This window comes from Electrona antarctica, assembly GCF_951216825.1.
Source record: "Electrona antarctica genome assembly, chromosome: 4".
Classification (NCBI taxonomy): domain Eukaryota; kingdom Metazoa; phylum Chordata; class Actinopteri; order Myctophiformes; family Myctophidae; genus Electrona; species Electrona antarctica.
The window spans coordinates 20,578,636-20,598,180 of record NC_136809.1 but is presented as its reverse complement, the minus strand read 5'-3'; the positions used below and the strand labels follow the sequence as shown (position 1 = coordinate 20,598,180).

At 39.9% G+C, this 19,545-nt stretch overlaps 2 protein-coding genes across 4 annotated transcripts; both read right to left on the bottom strand.

Moving 5' to 3' along the window:
• Positions 1-306: 306 nt before the first annotated feature.
• On the bottom strand, positions 307-11,141 carry LOC306921549 (uncharacterized protein). 3 transcript variants are annotated; one of them, XM_079498720.1, is made up of 11 exons: positions 11,002-11,141; positions 9,597-10,009; positions 9,066-9,491; positions 8,398-8,736; positions 7,285-7,773; positions 6,159-6,878; positions 4,591-4,652; positions 4,308-4,460; positions 3,658-3,871; positions 2,436-2,702; positions 307-1,232 (listed from the first exon to the last, which is right to left on the bottom strand). In XM_079498720.1, exons 2-11 carry the CDS (start codon positions 9,682-9,684, stop codon positions 604-606), a joined length of 3,387 nt encoding a protein of 1,128 aa, XP_079354846.1. In that variant the 5' UTR covers positions 9,685-10,009; positions 11,002-11,141; the 3' UTR covers positions 307-603. The 3 variants fall into 3 exon arrangements, with proteins under 3 accessions (XP_079354846.1, XP_079354847.1, XP_079354848.1); XM_079498721.1 differs by having other exon boundaries at positions 9,597-9,989; positions 11,005-11,125; XM_079498722.1 differs by lacking the exons at positions 9,066-9,491; positions 9,597-10,009; positions 11,002-11,141 and having other exon boundaries at positions 8,583-8,673.
• Positions 11,142-11,428: 287 nt separating this feature from the next.
• On the bottom strand, positions 11,429-19,278 carry LOC306921515 (uncharacterized protein). The gene is made up of 12 exons (XM_079498663.1): positions 19,271-19,278; positions 18,899-19,006; positions 17,407-17,581; positions 16,730-16,782; positions 16,144-16,303; positions 15,871-15,963; positions 15,701-15,778; positions 15,510-15,602; positions 15,341-15,421; positions 14,276-14,335; positions 13,821-14,063; positions 11,429-13,559 (listed from the first exon to the last, which is right to left on the bottom strand). The coding sequence occupies exons 2-12, from the start codon at positions 18,914-18,916 to the stop codon at positions 12,760-12,762; spliced, it is 1,854 nt and encodes a 617-aa protein (XP_079354789.1). The 5' UTR covers positions 18,917-19,006; positions 19,271-19,278; the 3' UTR covers positions 11,429-12,759.
• Between the last annotated feature and the right edge of the window lie 267 nt (positions 19,279-19,545).

The window sequence follows — 19,545 nt, the reverse complement described above, 5'->3', positions numbered from 1 at the left end:
ACCACTGGCCTAGTATGTATAATACCCATTACATTTCTGAAATGAAAAGACACAAAACAATGCAAGGTCACTTAACAGCCCCAACAAATAAATAGTAATAAAGGGAATCGGAATAGCATCCATGGGTCAAAAATACAAGTGTTTTACAGTAATAACTGTGACGTAAATACAAACAAGAAACCAAAACGTTGTTGAATATACCACAGTAAAATTCCAATTGAAGGGCTGACCAAAAGGCACAAAAGACGCTTACATAAATGTCCATATCAGAAAATATAGAAATTATAAAACTGATACTACGGTATATAGAAATGTATATATATTTATTTTTTATTTATTGCAAAAATCATTTGCACCATTTTTTAGAGTGTATTAATCGTGAGCTAAATTGAAAAGGCAACCCACAAATGAACAAAATGAAAAATAAATTATTTCACAATATTGTATTATTTTTTAATATTGTTGTTTTTTGTTTTCATTTCCATATACTCTTAATGATGAATTACACGAGGATGATAGAAAACATCACAATCAATCGATACTAAAAAAATATTAAAATGCATACAATTTCACAAAATAAGACAGGTAAAGTAATATACAACATTAATCATCCGTCTCATCTGTTAATGATTTTTGTTTTGGTCTACCTAATGTTTTCGTCTGTCGTTTTGGTTTCTTCTCGTGAGTCTTTAGATGTGCTCGATAACCTTGAGAGTAATAGAAGCATTTCCCACATGTCTCACACGTGTACGGCTTCTCCCCAGTGTGAACTCGTAGGTGAACTTTGAGATCACAGGCTTTGGAGTAACTCTTACCACAGATGGAGCACAGGTGAGGCCTCTCACCAGTGTGCGTTTTCAGGTGCACATACAAGTGGGCCGATTGCATGAACGCCCGTCCACATTGATCGCAGTGGAATTTCTTTTCTCCGGTGTGTGTCAATTCGTGTTTTTTAAGGACATCTAGTGTGACACAACTCTTCCCGCACTCGGAACAAAGGAAAGGCGTGTCCCCGGTGTGAAGGCGCTTATGTATTTTAAAGTAATATTCATTTTTGAACCTCTTGTCACAGTGTGGACAGGCGTATGGTTTGTCATGGACCTTTTGGTGTTCCTCAAGCTGTTTCTTTTCAGGGAAGTCCATCCCACAATCTCCACACACATGGAAAGTTATGGCAGGTTCTTCAGGTTCAGGAATGCTCTCCTCAACTGCTGCATCAATGGGTACCTCTCCTGTAATGGAAACACAGTTTTTGTATTTTAAGAACATACCAAGTGGAACCCCTGAAACAATTGCACTTCTAGGCACACTTGGTGCAGTACCTGAACCATGAGCACCGATTATGTTTCTGCCCGTGGGTGCTTAAAACTGTTGAATGCCACCTCCTGCCCCCAAACAAACCCCAAAACAAAACAGTGTTGTATGCAAACAATCAGTGGCAACGTTTGCTGGTGCTGTACCCCACACTGTTGTGACAGATAAGATAAGATAACTTAGCCAGAAGGCAAAGCTCTCTGTCTACCGAGCGATCTTCGTTCCTACTCTCACCTATGGTCATGATCGAAAGAATAAGGTTGCGGATACAAGTGGCTGAAATGAGTTTTCTCAGGTGGGTAGCTGGCATCTCCCTTAGAGATAGGGTGAGAAGTTCAGTTACGCTTGAGAGACTCAGAGTAGAGTCGCTGCTTCTTTGCTTGAAAAGGAGCCAGCTTAGGTGGTTCAGGCATCTGGTTAGGATGCCTCTCGAGGGTCTCCCTAGGGAGCTCCTCGATGCACACCCCACTGGAAGGAGACCTCTGGCCAGGCCGAGGATGAGATGGGAGGATTATATCTCCAAATGGCCTTGGATCGCCTCGGGATCCCCCAGAATGAAGTTACTAATGTTGCTGTGGAGAGGTCTGGAGTTCTCTGGTGGAGCTGTTGCCCCCCCAACCCGACTACGGATAAGCGGATGGATGGATGGATGTGCCCGTTTCAGGAACCAATTGGTGTACAATGCAAACCCCTGCAAAACTTCAAAATAAACCACATTGCTGAACCAATACAAAAGGCAGTCCTTCATACTGGGATGGTATATACAAATTGGTTTTCAAAGCAGTCAGTATAGGTTTGTTAGGGGTTTTCTCCACTGTTCTACCACTACACTGGTTCAGGTGGCTTTTTCTTCCTCAGATGCTCAACACATCATCTTTGGTGGTAATGTAATTCATAGGAGCATGAATGTCCAGTGGTCGGACTCTATTTAGTTCTTCTGTCCAGCACCTGGTATTTTGTCGCTTGGCTTTATAAATGTTTAGCTTGTATAGCAGTGTTCTGAAAATGTCAGCCATAGTGCTACACTAGATGATGAGATGTAAAACTGGGCATGGAGTGTCTAATAACTACAAGTAGAGTGTCTTCCTACATAAGATACATTTTAAACATTCTATACTGACCTTTGTGCACTTTCATGTGTGTTTTGAGATTCCCACTTTGGGTGAATCCTTTCCCACATAAGGAGCAGTTGAAAGGTCTCTTTCCAGTGTGGATTACCAGGTGTCGTCCTAGGCCTGTGTTATTAGAAAACACTTTTCCACACGTTGGACAATCATAGGTTTTCTTTGGCTTGCGTGTCCCCTGGAATTGTTTTGGCTCCTCAGGCTGTTTTTCTTCAGCTTCCTTGTGTGTTTTTGGAACAGCTGTCTTCTCACAACAAGCTTCACCTACAGGATAAATAATGATAAATTAATTTATTCTGCATGAACAAACTGATTGTGTAAGCATTATGCTCTTTCAGAGGGTTACTTGTCATCATGTTATCATCACAACCTCACGTTCAGGCTGATTCTCTAAGATTATACATTTTAGGGAATGACCAATCTAGTTGGCCATAATACAGTTCAACTGTGGCTAAGCTAAAAAAGCATCATTATGATAAGTGAAAGAAACAAAAATGCATTTGAACTTTGTATGAATAGCTCATGTTCATAAACTATCAGAGTTATCCTTTGAACTGTGCAGGGCTCCCTTTACATGATTTAATTCGATGCACCACTGAGTGACAGTTGACATTTAAAGAAAGGAATGTTAATGTGACTCATCCTACATGGACATTTGACCTGTTCAGTATAGCTAAGAGAGGCCACAGTATGTCTACATATTCTGTTGTATGATGAGTTTATATTCTGTAGAATAAAAAAGAAATATTGGTCTATAAATGCAATATTACACAAGAGGGTGTTTAAAGTTATTACTTCTTATTCTATGACGTTGAAAACCAATGTCTCTTTGGAGTTCATTTTAACAATGTGTAATATACAATTCCTCATTGTTCCTATATAATCATATGTATGTCAGAATAACTTGCAATTAAAAATGACCCCCCAATCCCCATTCAGCCAGAATGTATTGCTCATAAGACTTCTAAGTCGGTGACCGAATGAGCTGACTTTTCGTAAAAAAAACACTTTGATTAAACTCCTGTGTCAGATCAGTGAATTAAATTATGCGAATTATTATGCACCTGCAGTGTGCAAACGCTGAATGTTGCAATTCCTACATTCAGTTCAGCACCAGCCCAGATGGTTATATTTGGATGTGTACAGGTATATAAGCTCTTATCTATTGTTCTACATCACAGAAATCCTAATTATGACTTCTGGACTTCCAAAAGGTCACCTAAGGGTGATTTCTGTTGGTCCTGGTCCTGTGTTGTGGTGCTCTCTTCATGCTCTTCTTCATCTATCTCTGAGGTCCTCGTGCTGGAGTCTGGTTTCTGTGATGTGGTGTTAAGTGAGTTCGAGGGTTCCAGCCCATGTTCTGAAGGTGGCGGTACAAGGGGAATCCCAGAACGCCATGCTATGCAATTATCCTGGACCTGCTGCTCTTCATCCTAAAATAGAACACTGTGTTGTATTATTCTTTTATCATAACAGATATTACCGGTACTTACATTTTTTCCATAAAGTGGCCAGGACACTGACATAGTATTTTTAATTTCAATGACAGATATTAAGTTATCTTTCTTGTACTAATTCATCTTGTCTGTTCTTCAATATTATTAAAAAGTAATTAGACTACTGCAGTAGTTATGGCCAAACAATTCTATCCTATAGTTTCAAACCATTGTGATGTGGTATGTATTTTTCGCCACAAAAGAATAAAGCTGCAGATGTATTAATGCTATAGCATAAGTGAATTATTTTGAGATTCTTTTCAAGTCATTTTTTTATGCTATTCCTTAGCAAGTGAAGCACAAAAAGATACTGTTATGTATTCTCAACCTCAAATGTAAACCAAGAACAATGAATGCCACAAGCGTTGCTTACTGTTGTACTCCTCAGCAGGGCACTAAAACTCATGCTAGGCTCTCCTGGGCCATAGTATTGCTGGTGGCCCTCCGTTCCTTTCCAGTAAGATGCGTTTGGATGTTGTCCCCAGGGATTGAATGATGTGTATTGATCATAGCTCCACTGAGACATCTAGAAATAAACACGTTAATGACGATATTCCGATGCAAGGACTTGGCAGTATGTGTGTAGGTTTACTAGTATAAACGTATCACACTGTACTACTATAACAGTATCCACTGTGTGATGCCATTTCCCTCACCTGGCTGTGGTCAGGTGCAGTATGATTTTCCTGGCTACCAGGGCGATGGTTAGGACTATCTCCTGCATCAACAAATCAGATTACATAAATTAAAAAAGAATAATAATACACTTGTTGCAAACCCTGCCTGTGTTATGCACTTCCCATTGCAGTCAGAACTGCAGCCTCACTCCCAAATCCCAATCTTCCGCCGTAGTCTGAAAACCCACCTTTTCAGACTCCACCATGGCCCGTAGCACTTGCCCTAGCCCCTTAGATAGCACTTTATGTAGACTTAGATAGCATTTTATACAGACTTATAGCATGTTACATAGACAGCACTAGAATTGCATTTTATGTAAGTATAATAGTATAATATAGTATAGTATGCATAGTTTATATAGTTTCATTATATAGATACTCCACTGTTACACTCTTAGCTTATCCATGTTTCATGATAACTACTTTTTATGTATGTGATGTATGCCATGCTTTTTTGTTATTGCTTAAAGTAAGTCGCTCTGGATTAAGAGCGTCTGCTAAATGCCTAAATTGTCTGCTAAATGCCTAAATTGTTAACATCTATTGTAGAAACTAACTTTTCTCCTGATCGCCGTGACCTTTTACTTTAACCTAAAAGTGAATTATCTCTTCGGCTGATCATTCCCACCAAGTATCATAAAAACACACCTATTCCATCTTTAGTTGTTTTGTTCACAGATGCAGGACCAACTGCAATATCCTGTGACAAGCTAACCTTGAACCAAGACTTGAGAGGTTTTTTTTTATCGATTCTGACATTTGTGTATCTATGTCACTCTTGGACGCCTGATAACATTTTGGGTCAACCTTAGCTCCAAAAGCCAATATCTGACCATAAATCATAATTCATTATATTGGCAACAACTTGTAAATGCTGGCATCAAGTGGCCAATTGAAGACCGAAAGTGATAATAGGAACTCAGTGTTTTACAGTAATTTTCTCTTGAAGATCCAAGAATGTAAAGAAAATGTGACTTAGGAGCCATGGCTACTTGTCTGCATTGAATTCCACTGGGCTGTGTGTGTCACTCATCCATGCACTGGTCAACTTTCCAATAAATCATTGCTTGGCTGAAAGGCCCTCTTCTCCTCCTGGCAACCAGCCAACAATCTAAGTCAACCTAAGTCTACATAGACAAGAAAAACATTTCCTACACTAATACTTAAAACTATAGAAAAGGTGGTAAATAGTTGCTGTTGCGTGTTGACTAATGTCTTGTCTCTGTCTTGGCTTTCTATATGTTGGACAATGTTAGCACAATCTGGTATTACATGGCATGCCACTAACATTTCACTGCACATATTTGTTATGAGCATGGTACAAATGCAAATAGAGTCTGCACACTGTTTACCCGCTCTGTTTATTGTAGATCCCAAAAGGATTTGCAAACATCCTTATGAGATCTAACAGACATCAGAGAGATGTTCTGTTTGTGGCGCACCTGTTCACCAGAGTTGATGTGCATGACAAATAAAATAGTGTTCGGGTCAAATCTGACCGATTTAAAAAAAACAAAAAAAACTTGTGTCAAAAAGCTAGCACCTACCAAGATTAGGAGGCTCCCAGGTCAGATCTTCTTCTCCATCAGAATCATGTAGGCGTCTCCGTGGGATCCTCTTGGGCTTCCTTGCCTTCCTGGTACTGCCTTGCTGTCTAGGCCTGCCTAGCTGCCTCGTGGGCCCAATGGGCTTGGCGTTATGAGTCTTCTTATGGTTGTTGAAGCCCTGCCTATAGTAGAAACTCTTACCACATTCATCACACTGGTACGGCTTCTCTCCGGTGTGAACTCTTAAGTGGACCTTTAGCTCCTCGGCCCTGGTGTAACTTTTCCCACATATGGAGCAGAGATAAGGCCTGTCTCCAGAATGGGTTATGTAATGTGCTCTCAAAGTCGATGCTTGCTTGAACCGTTTTCCACATATAGTGCACGGGAAAGGCTTCTCTCCGGTGTGATCTCTCATGTGGTTCTCAAGTCCCTGTGGCGTTTGGAAACCTTTCTCACACTGTGTGCACTGATGAGGTTTCACGCCCTCGTGCCCAGCTTGATGTTCTTTCAGTTTCTGGACATGTGTAAATCTCCTGCTGCATTCTGTGCAGGCGTATGGTTTCTTTGACTCATGGACCAGTTTCATGTGTTCTTCCAATAGCTTTTTCTCGGAAAACTGTGTCCAACACAAATGACAGATACAGACTCCCACTGATAGCGGAGCCTCTTCGGGTGTAGCAGAACTCTTCTTATTCACTGTGACATTGGTGGGTTTCACCCCTGCATGAAAGACACAATGAGCAATATGTAGCTAAATAAGTATTTATGTAGAATCAACATATCTCTGCTGTCAGGCAGAAACCAGCTAACTCCAAAATGTTCATTTTTCAGGAAATTAAAAATATATTTTTTCAGGAAATGAAGACAATCTTATTTTTAAAATAAAACAATATTGTTGATATTGCGCCTTTATATATTTATTATTATTACAGTGATTATAGAAAATAATATATGATGTTTTCTAATTGATGTCTAGTTCATCATTGAAGCTTAAATTGAAGCAGCATTTGCAAGTCCCTCATTTTATCTCCACTTTTAACTAAAGTACAAACTAGAACACTAGACCATTTCTTCAGACAGTACAGACAGACAGACAGACCGACCAACCTCAAGAAAAGACTCTCACCTTTGTGGACTTTCTGGTGTGTTTTTAGGTTTCCAATCTGCGTGAAACCCCTTCCACACACAGGACACTTGTATGGCCTCTTTCCTGAGTGAATGATCAGATGTCTACTTAGAGACGCACTGGTGGGGAATTCCTTTCCGCACGCTGAACAGAGGTGCTTCTTCGGAACCCTGGACTGCTCCTGAGGTTCGACCGGGACAACTGGAGATGGATGATAGATGCGCCGGTGAACCATCAGGCTTCGATTAGCTCTGAACGTCTTCTCGCAGTCCGAACACTTATGACGAAGGTTTTTGTCGTGCTTCTCCCTCAAATGCCGATCTCTGGTGTATACGCTCCGAAACTTCTTATCACAGTCCTCGCAACTGAAGAGCTCCCCAGAATCATCTTTCCTTCGACGCTTCCTGGGTCTCAATCTTCGAGTGTGTTCAGGCTTCGCTGGTGACGTGGTACACTCATCGTCAGACGTTTCTGCATCTGAAGCCTCTCCTGCACATAACGATATAAGCGTTAGAGAAGGTATGCATACGTTCAACAACACCAGCTTGCCAAGACGTGGCATCCTGTTTGCTTTTTGGTCTTTTTCTCCTCTATACCTAAGGCTTTGTTAGAACAAGTCACTTGCCAAAAATACTGCAATTAAAAAAATAGCGAAATGGTTGATCATAGTCAAATGAATCCAATAATACTATCATATCAATACATGATGGCACCACCTTGAAAATCTGCTTCTCTTAGCTACCTTTCATTGTTGTGAGGATCTACACCACGCTTGTGTGTGCATTGCAATATTTTCTGCAGCAGTAAACAAAATGAAATTAGATTCTTATCTTAAAATAGAGTCTTATCTATTATTTTTTCCTCTCTCTCTCTTTCTTTCTTTCTTTCGGAAATGTAATGCTAATGGTTTGCCTGTTCTCTTTCAAGTATGCTCAACAAGGTTTCCCATATTATCAAATACAGTACTAACTTCAAGGGAAAGTGTACCTAGAATCCACATGCACATTCACATGCAAGTAGTGTAAACCAGGATAAACTGGATGATAAACACAATGTTCATCCCCGTCATTTGATTTGCTCAAGTAAAAATGAAAAAGATTGCCACGAAGAGACCTTGGGTTGGCGTTCTTCCCTCCTCTTTTAATTCAGCCCTTTCCTTGTTTTCTCCTAACGAGGTTCTGCCGTGTGTCTCCCGCAGAGCCATCGTCTTGCACCGCGTGCGCGTTAATATCTTCTTTCTCAAGTGATTTCTTACATGTTTCTTCAGATTATGGCGGAATCTGAATCTCAGTCCACACCTGACACACTGGTAAGGCCTGTCTTTAGTGTGGTCCCTCTCATTTCGAGACAAGGAGCTCTGAGAATCAAAGTCATTCCCACTGACATCAGAGCGAAGACGCCGCGTACTGCCAGCGTCAGCCTGTTGATGACCCGTCCAGTTCACGTCAACAGCTAGAAGATGGAAAGGAAAAGGCCAAATTAGAGTAATGATAGAGAAACTGTCAAAAGTGTTTTAAAATACAGATTCTACAACTTGGTTACTGTCATAGAATCTACGGTCAGCTACATGATACATTCATGTAAGCATTAGGCCAACTGTTTCCTTGGCATGGAAACTGGTTGGTCTCAAAAACAGTAAAGCCAACGATGTAACTCTAAGGTGTTAAGCATATTATATCAAAGGGCAAAATCATCCTGACAAAAAGTTTATTTGGGCAAGTATAGCTACCAAGTAAACTGTCAAATAGATATGTGAAGACATTTCTACCATTTCCACTCACCATAAGTGGAAGGCTCCCATTCAACTTCCTCTCCATCCGAGTTGATAAAATCACTGGCTGCTTCATCGCCTTCCTCCACCCCACTGGTTGTGCCAGTGGGTTTTTTGGTGTGTGTGTTGTTATGAGATCTTGCACTGCCCAGATTACCACTCACAGGGCACGGTGAGGGTCTCCGTTTAGTGTGGATTGCCAGGTGAACTTTCAGGGCATTTCGATGGGCAAACCGTTTCCCACAGTGGACACACTCAAAGGTTTTGACTCCTCTGTGATTCTTCTTATGTCGACTAAGTCTACTTATACTACCAAACTTTTTCCCACACAATTTACAGCTATGTTTGACATTGGTCTGGTTTTCGTGGTGTGGTTTATTTTTTTCTGATGCATTCTGATGTGGCACCTTGTCATCAGAGAAGGGTTTCTGATCGCCTATAGAGAAAACAATATGGAGTGTAAAACATTGTGTGTCAGTAAGGAAAATAAGTTCAGTCTCTTTGATTTTTAAGCAATGAACAAAATCAAGCTTCAACTCACCAAGACTGGCAAGATCCCAATCAACAAACTCCCCATCTGAGTTGATCAAACCAGACACTAAATCCTCTCCCTCTTGCATGTTGGTCATCACAGTGGTCTTTGTTGTTGAATTATTAAGCAAGATATTATTTGATAAAATATGTTTGCCAAACGCATCACAGATTAGATGAATGCGTTTCGACACGCAAATCTATTTCCTCTGGACACAATTGTGAGGACTTATTCTTCCATAGTGATCCTTCTCATGCGGACGAAAATAAAAACCTGGGTACCGAGGCTATTCTCATGCTGACACAGCATAATGAGAGTATCAGGTGGTTTGTTGCATCTTTGATAGTAATATATCTTGGTGGCCGGTCTGGTCCTCCCAGTACAGTTTAGGTTGTTCTAATGCTGTCCGACTCCCTTCATTCCTAAAAGAAGAAATAAAAGTGATTTAGTAAAACTATTATAATAGTCCGACCTGTTCATTTTCGCAACGATTCAAAGATAATCTACACTTGTTGGACGTGGTAAGGTGTTAAGATACTGTTTCTGTGTATTTGATCTGATTTGATTTTGTAATCACAATATAACTTAAACCCTGGATATACCCTGGATATAGAGTAATGAAACACTTATTTCCAGTGTGATCCTGCATGCAACATAAATAAAAATAAACCGTCAACGCATTCGTCTGAGCTCGCAGATCTGCTTTTTGATGCACAACACAGCACATAATCAAATATAAACCACGCTAAATGTTAATATTCTCAAAAAGAACCATAAAAATTAGATGAGACATTGGCAGCCTAATTTTCTTGCATGCCATCAAAATGACACAGCTAATTAATTGTAAAATTACACAACTTACTCTGTTACAGACTAGTTAACTAGTTCATATCATAATTTTCTTCCATTGTTCCATTGATATGGGAAGGTTAGTTGTTGTGTGTGATGTGACATCAAAACAGAGTGGGAATAAAATAATAAAAATATGTCCAGAACATAATTTTAAAATAGATTAATTTAATTAAAACTGCATCAGTTATAGGTTTCAATGTAGAGAAAGATTACTTCTTCTTGAAGCACTTTATAATAAACGTGTTAAACAGGTTATAGGCTAAATTTATATGGATATGTAATGAGAAAGGGGTGTTTTGAAAAGGACGGTGAAAAGTGTAATAACACTTTATAGAATGTGTAATATGTGACATCCACGGTGTTCAAATAAAGCCCCCCTTATTGGTCTCTGTTACCATCAGATTTCAGATGTAATCATAACAAGACGAGAACTTTTACTATACGATCGACTAAAATAAATAAATCATTACTGTTTGTTGTTGTTAGCCAGTTAGCTAGTTAGTTACAGTATGTTGCACTGATTGAGCCTCCTCAAGAGGTTTACAATACATTACACACTCACCACATTCATGGATTCAAATCCCTGGGTTAGCAATAGCATGATCTGCTAAAGTTCAACGTAACAATATCCCTTGGAATGGTCAAATTGGTTTGTTTGATTGTGTAGTCGAGCAAGCCAATCGATACTGTCCTATTAGCGCCTATGCTAATGAAGTAGTTGCCAGAGCACGGCCCCGGTTCTTCAGTTCTGGGTTCTTCTACCTTGACTTGCGTCTGGTAATTTAAGCGCATACCGCCACCTAGTGGAATAAATTCACACAGCGGATTAAACATGTTGCATCGCAGTCACAGCTAAGACTACTCGTGTGCTTTCTGTTCTTCTTGACCTGTTTGCAGACAGCAAATGTATTCAAGAGCCCTTATGAATCAAAACAAATGTTTTTGTTTTAGTATCACTTAAAGTTAATAACAAGTATTAAAAAGCCAATTGGAATTTAATAAAAGCAATGTGTCTCTCCCTGACCAAACTTTAATCATGTAAAGAATTGCACATATTGGGAGGGAGAAAGCAACACCATTTTATTAGAAACTCTTCTATTTCATTCAGTATTGTTTTAACATAACAATGGTAATGTGCATACTTGGCAACAGTGAATATAATTTGCCATGCAAGGTATAAAGGCACTCAAAATTGAACATAATGGACTTCTAAATTATTAACTTCACAACATAGAAATGTGGGTATTAGTTTAAGACACATATCTCATTCTGATCTATTTTTTTTTTTACAGTACACAAAGGTCTCAAATGGTACATGGACTGTAATGAAGGATTCAACCCTGTTTTACTCATTGTTTGACTTGAAAACAAAATGAGAGGTATGCCCTCTTTTTTTAAATAATTGTATTTTAATGGAAAGACAATAAACCACTAAAATGTTTGAGTAATCTTTTTGTTCTTCACCAGGAGATCATGTTTTCAACCCTGTCTGTGTCGTATGTCTGCATACTACAATGTACTGTATATAGGTTTGTCCTAGCGATGACAACATGCCACACTACTTTTTGACCCCCAAACGTTTGACTCCATACAACCCATCGTCGACTCTGGTTGCATCGTAGTTATGTAATAGCAGTTTTTCTTTATATCCCTTCCTCCACTGCCCCTTGCCTTATACTCAGACACAACCCCAAAACATCACATTCCTATGTAGGGGTGTGGGAAAAAATCGATTTGAATTCGAATTTCACAATTTCCCAAACTGGTTAAAGTTTTTCCTCCTTTAAAAAAAGAATCATGACCCCAAGAATCGGAATCGAATCGCTAATTGTTTTGATTACAAAAAAAAACAAGAATCAGAATCAAATCGTGATAGCAGAAGATTCCAACCCTATTCCTATGTCATCACATTCCTAGAAGACAGACATAAGTATTTACTTCAGACAGATTTACATGTAACTTCACTAGACAGTGAACAGGCATAAACTGGGGAAGTGGCTGGCTATATACAGTCCTCTATGAATCCAAAGGCAAAATACTTGCTCCACTCATGTTCCACTCATTCGTCTAGAGAAGCTTCAGTCATGTTACAACTGAATCTTTCCACCCAACAATGTGCATTTCTGTATTTATTTATGTATTATGGTAAAATAATACACTTTAGTAACTTTTTAACTTTTAACTACATGAATTGACAACGCTTCAAAAGACGATAAGGAAGAAATAAATGCAAAAGAAAAGTGGACTAGATTAATAGCCCCAGCATAATAGTTTTTTTTTTTAAACCACAGTTTACAAAACCATTGCACTGTATATTGTGTCATTCTTGGGAGTCTTCCTGCCTGGCCTGTTGCTTGGGTCTACCAAGCTGTTTCGTGGGACCCACACGCCTTCCAGCATGAGTGCGTTGATGTTGTCTCAGGCCCTGGCGGTAACTGAACTTCTTCCCACACACAGCACACTGATAGGGTCTCTCTCCTGTGTGAAGCCTGTGGTGCACCTTAAGTTCCTCAGCTCTGGCATAACCCTTCCCACAAACACTACATAGGAAAGGTCTATCCTTAATATGGGTCTGGTAATGAGCCAACAGATAGGAATTAATGCGAAACCTCTTCGAACAAAGGGTGCAAGCAAATGGTCTGTCTCCTGAATGCTGCATCTCATGCAGCTTGAGGGATGAAGCTGTGTGGTATCCTTTACCACAATGGGAGCAAAGGAAGGGCTTCTCCCCAGTATGGAGGCGCTGGTGCACTTGCACGTAACTCTCGGTGATAAACCTCTTACCACAGTCAGGGCAGGGGTAGGGTTTCTCTTTGACATGGCTTTTCGTGTGCTCCTCCAGCTGCTCTTTTTTACTGAACTGAATCCCACAGTAACGGCAGGCATACAGCATTAGTGCACTGGGATCAACCTCATGTGTGTCAGCTGTTGTCTGTGTATGCATCGTGATGTGATGTGCTTGTAAGGCTGAGAGGTTTTCACACTCTTTTCCACATTCCAGGCAACGTAGAGATGACTCATTTCTGGACGGTGATGGTGACTTCTCCACATATTCAGCATCAGGGAGTCCCCCTGTCATGGGACCAACGTCACCAGACCAATCCTTGATGCCTTTACCGCCTACATGAAGAAACAGGAGAACAAATTATGCTTTCTTTTCTCTGTCTTCACTTATAAAAGTTTATGCAATGTAATGCAATAAACTAAAAAAATATCTGCACACAGTCTATGTATTATGTGATTATGGCAATTATTAATTTTAAAATATTCAAATAATTTCCCTGAACTCTTAGAATTCTATGAAAATATTGGAGTAATGTAATGTACAACATTGTAACTGGCAATGTGATAATGAGTTGCACTGTGGAGATATTGTCTCACCTGTGTGAACTTTATAATGCGTTTTAAGATTTCCCTTCTGGTTGAAACCCCTGGCACAGACTGAACAGCGGTAAGGTTTCTCTCCTGTGTGTGTCAATTCATGCCTCTCTAGTTTGTATCCATTAGGAAAGTCTTTGCCACACACTGAACAGTGGTACTCTAACTTCTCCCGGGGCTTCTTCAGGAGCTCAGGTGGTATTTCTATTGGTACAGGGACTTTCTTTCTGCCAGGGCGTCTATTGGCTGCTCAGAGAAAGAAAAGAGAACAGTGTGGACTTAATTATTTTGTTATTTAACACAGACGTAGCTTGTAATTATAATGCATTTTTGAATAATACAGAAAGCAAGATAATGCAAAAAAAAAAAAAATATATCACATACAATATTTGCTTTGTACTACATTTTAAATAACACTGAGTGATTTCCTCTGCTACAACTACCAGAAAGGTTAATACCTGTATTATTTTCTGTTTCTCCATCTGTGTGAGATTTTCTCTTTCTGTAGCGCCTCTTTCCTGTGTTAACAAAAAGAATGAACTGAATAAACATTGGGAACAACTTATATTAAAACATGCCAAGAGAACACAATTCAACATGCTGGAGTGTCCATGACTGACCACTGTCTGAAAGCAAGTGGCCATGGTAATGTGTGCAGTGCAATTTGACCATTACTTGAAACCATTTGGATGCATACTATGTAGGGATTTAAATCTTTAAACCTCACAACGGTTAAATTCAATTACTATTAAGAAACGATGCTCATGCAATGCCTAATTTTTGCACAGTGATACATTTTAAACAATCAATTGATTTCAAAACGGAATTATGTTTAAAAATACACGGAATTCTCAAATTTAACTGGAGGAACTGATTTATTCAATATTAGTGGAATACAGACAATACAAATGATACAGCAAACATCAAGTCTGTCTTAAGTCATATTGTTACATATACGCACAGATATAGGTACATAAGCGATTGATGTTACATCTGTCGCTTTATTGAATCACCATCTTTAAGATCAATGCATTGCAAATTATTATTACTGGGAAGAAACGTCCCTCCCCTGGGAGGCACACGCAGATCCGACACAAAGGTCCGACATGCGTTGGTCCATGCTTGCTGTTAGGGTTAGGGTTTTGGGTAGGGTGTCGGTCTAATGACAGTCCAATAGGACAGGACCAATAGTATGTCGGAACTAAGGGGTATTGGTATTTGCTGCATCATCTATTGTTCAAAGAAACAGCATCCATTCAAATTATTTAACCACTTTAAAATTGGAATCACTATTTTAAGCATAGGTGAGCTATACGTTTCCAAAATAGTAAAATCTACACTCTCTCCTCATGTCACTTTGTGAGCATGTAGATTGGTTATTTGCACCACATGACACCATCATATGACATAACGGCCAATGTATACAACAGGGCTTACAGTAAATGGTCACCTCTGTATACAATCAGACAGGTATTATCCTTGACTTATTGTATGTGCTCGTGAAGCAGTTTATCGGCACTTACCAGGAATGGATTCAGAAGATGTGCCATCCATATCCAGTGCTTTAGATGGAGTGGTAACCCTCTTCCTGTAAGGTCGCTTTGCTGGTTGATAGAAATATTACAAATTAAAACACAAATAACACAACTAAGGCTGTAATGTCAGTACTATGCACTTTTTCTATGCTCTTACCGGGAGCGGGTGGGACAGCGTTTGAGTCCATTTCACCCTGTGATGATGCCACTGCAGTAGGAAATGCCCTCTTTCTTCGGGAATACCTTTTAACTACGCGGTAGTATGTGAGTTTCAATTAATACAATTATACATTTAAAAAACAGAACAATGGTCAGATGGGTTTTTTAAGCGTAAAAAGGCACACTCACCAGGATTGAGGTGGGCATTAACAATTTTATCTTCTACTGGAATCACTGGTGCCGTTACCGTCCTCTTTCTTCTCCTCCCTGAGTGACAAAGAAAAATTAGAATGTTTTCACAGACTCTTCCATTTACCCTTGTCACTGCTTGGGTCTCTCTAACATAATACTTTTCTCACCGGGATACGGACTAATTCTTTTTTCTTCCTCTGTGGTGTCCAGAGACACCACTATTTCTGCCGGAGCCTTCTTTCTCCTGCCACGTCTCTTTCCTGTTAACAGTGGGGCAAAGACATCAGCAAACCAATACATCTAGAGCCCAATCTATTTAACTTCTGTTGTAGGTTGGAAATCTGTTGTTTTTGGTGAGCCACGGCCAGCTTTACACAACAAAGTGTTATTTAGACCTAACAAGTGTTAATTCTAACCACTGCTATCGTGACTTAATTTACCATGGTATTTTGGAGAGACTGTTATCTTTACTACTCGCTCTTCTTTCTCTCCTCCCTCTGCCGTTTCACCCTCAGTTGTGACTTCCATCATGAGGGTTGGACTGCTGCTCACCCTCTGGAAAGCACATTCCAGATAAGACACTGAGGGAATGCTGTCACCCTGGAGTCAAAAATTATCACATATACCACATATCTTATTGCATCACAACAGCCACACGGGGGGGACGGGGGGCTGGGCCTTACCCAGAGAATTAATAACTGCAGAGTTAAAGTGATAACATCGGAGTGAGAAAGTTTAGTCAAAGTACTACTTTCATTTGAAGAATTACTTAAGGGGAATTCCACTCATTTTCAACATTTTCAGTCTCTCTCATTTACAGTCATTAATATACCTTAGAGCTGTTGTGTGGAAATAATAAAAAAGTCCCCCCAATCTGTGTTTCCTTGAACCTAGGTCTGGAGGGAGTTTTCTTTATTATTTCCACACAACAGCTCTAAGGTATATTAATGACATAGTAAAATGTTGAACATGAGTGGAATTCCCCTTTGGGCTATCATTTAAAAAAGCATTTAAAAAAGGTGTTACCTTGCTAGTAGTGGTTTGTGTTGTTTGAGCATCTTCTGTGTTATCACAGCAGCCTATCAAAATAAAGTAATGCAGAGAATGAGATACTTCACAGACAGTACTGACATGAAATACAGAAGTCTTACAAAATGCTGTGTAGTGTACCTACCACTTAGGCCTAGTTTTTGACTTTGCGGGCTATATAGTTCTGCATTCTTTTAGTATAGATTCTAAGGTAGATACATTTGGCCATACATTTCGTTTCTGATTCTGAAATACACAAACCCATTCTGGAGTGAAAGAAGGACAATGTTTATGGCGTGGGCCATAACATGATCTGATATTTTATATTATGTTATTTCCAAGTTTTCTGTCAATGTAAAATATAAATAGTGCTTAGGCCTACCCTGGCAAAAACATGGTAATTTGGACATTATATGTTTGAAGAATCTTTCTCCCTTTCTAAGTAGTTTTCACATTTCACATTTGCTGTGAAAAAAATCTCATTTGAAATAAGTTTTGCTGATTTATGGCAGTTTTGACAAAATCAAGCGTTTGTGGCTATCATCACAGAATGGCCAGCCATCCGAAATTCCTCCAAAATAATTTCTTGGCCCACTTTGATGAATATTGCATATTTGAATGCATATTCAAATGAAAATTTGAATATGCAGTGTTTTGATGTTTTTCCTACTTACTAGGATCCCAATCAACCGTTTCACCATCAGAGTTGATCAAAATGACTTCTTCTGTCTCCTCTTGCTGCTCCTCTTCCTGTTGCAGCTTGACAGTCAGGTGGAGTGTTTCATCCTTCACATTTTCTGGCACAATCTTCACATCTTGAGGAATCATCCGTTTTAATTCGCCAGAACCCTAATTGCATAAGAAGTTGGTATCAAACACCAGGTTCAGCATTTGTTGGAAATAAACTGCAATGACTGTGGTTTACATTTATAGTTGAAGATTACATCAACCCAATCAGGCTTTGTTTAAAAAAGGGAAAATAAAAACATAATTTCACATGCAGATTTTGCTGTTCAGTGGTGGGCTGGCCTTTTGACACAGCGGGCATATGCCCGGTGTGTGAATGGCCGGGCCAGTGGTCCAAAAAACGTCTTCATTACGGTAAATATCAGAACATGGTAGGATGTATTTTGGTAAAAGTGGTGTATTAGGGACCAGTCCAGCCCTGTTGCTGTTGAAAGAGATATAGCTTCAAATCTACATTTTGGTGTTTTTGGAGTGCCAAGCAAAAGGATGCCTGTTACACCATCAATGTAGCAATAATGGGACCAATATCACAGTAGCACAGGTCTCCACCAGGCCAGGTAGTATCTTAGGCAATCAGGCTAATATGGCATGACTAAATAATAGAGATAATGAACTGATACTGTATGCGTGATGTTTGGATAGCAACATTTGTGGAACGAGAATGCCACCCTCTGGGAAAGGGAACATGCACAGAGCCTATTCAGGACTCCACCACTGGCTAATTCATAACTTTTTTTAGAAAGCTATCATGGGAATGGTTATAAATGCATAATGGTAGCGTATCACAAAATAACAGTGTTTAGTACCCTAATATTCTGCATTCTAAGACAAATGTATTGTCTCCGCCAGGCCGAAGGCCCCTGTCCGTGTGTGTGTGTGTGTGTGTGTGTGTGTGTCCATCCCTCTGTGTACAGCTAATCTCCGGTACCGTTGGCCAGATCGACGTGAAACACTTCCTGGAGGCCAGAGCAGAACGTTTTCCCCAAAGATTTTGCATCAGCCTGTTGCCAGGAGGTCGTTTTTTGTTAAACACATTCTTTGCTGTTACTCCTATAGATTTTGAAATGCGGCACACATCTCTACTCATGTCATCAAGACGGAATTTTTCAAATTTCATCCTGATTGCCTAAGATTGACTTCTACTAACTGGCCTGGTGGAGACCTGTGCTCCGAGGAGCAAATTTTTCTAGTTTTCATCTGTTTTCAAAACAAAGTTCATTCCTGAACCAATAAAAGTGATTGAAGCTCACATTGTTTCTAGTTGACACAACAAGGTCTGTGGGTTCAGGGGTCAAAACATTGGAGCCACAATTGTGAACTGGTTAAAGAACCACTACCATAAAGGAAATATAGAAGCTGATTTTAAATTAATATAGAATCCTCATAATGTAGTACAGTAGTAATTTCATGTTGACCTACTCGGTGACCAGATGCCATCTTTCCATTTTGATCCTCAGGTTCTTCATGCAAAGTTGTACTTTGCTCATCGCCTGCATTCTGGTCCTGAGCACAGCACTCTGGGTGGGGCTGTGGGTCAGCCATTAGGTTAGCCCTCGCAGAGAAGTCTTTGCCATAGTCAGAACATTGGTACTGCTCGCCTGCATTTGACCTTTCATGGGCTTTCATGTTCTCTTTCTGGACGATGGTGTTCTCACAGGCATAGCATGAGTTTTTCTTCAGTGTTTACTGTTTATGAGGGGATTTACAGTCACGTCTACCGGGTTGGGAGAAGCTCCACTAAGAATGCAGGAGTATGTCTCCAGAGTATATAAGTTACTGTAGCAATAGTACCTCAAAGCCTCTGCCTGATGACCAAAACCCAATGTCCCCTGGCCAAGAGGGAATTCCCCTAGGCTAGTGGATAAGAAGTTGGCTTTCCACACAGGAGACCAGGGTTCGATTCCCGGGTGTTACACAAGTATGTGGCTCTCCTGTAGGTACATCTATTAGAATAGACCAGTTAACAGAGAGGGTGACTAAATGGCTGCAGGCCTCCTGATTCCTGAAAACATTGACATACATGGGACTTTAGACTGTCTGCACAGGCTATGCACTTCCTCAAAGTC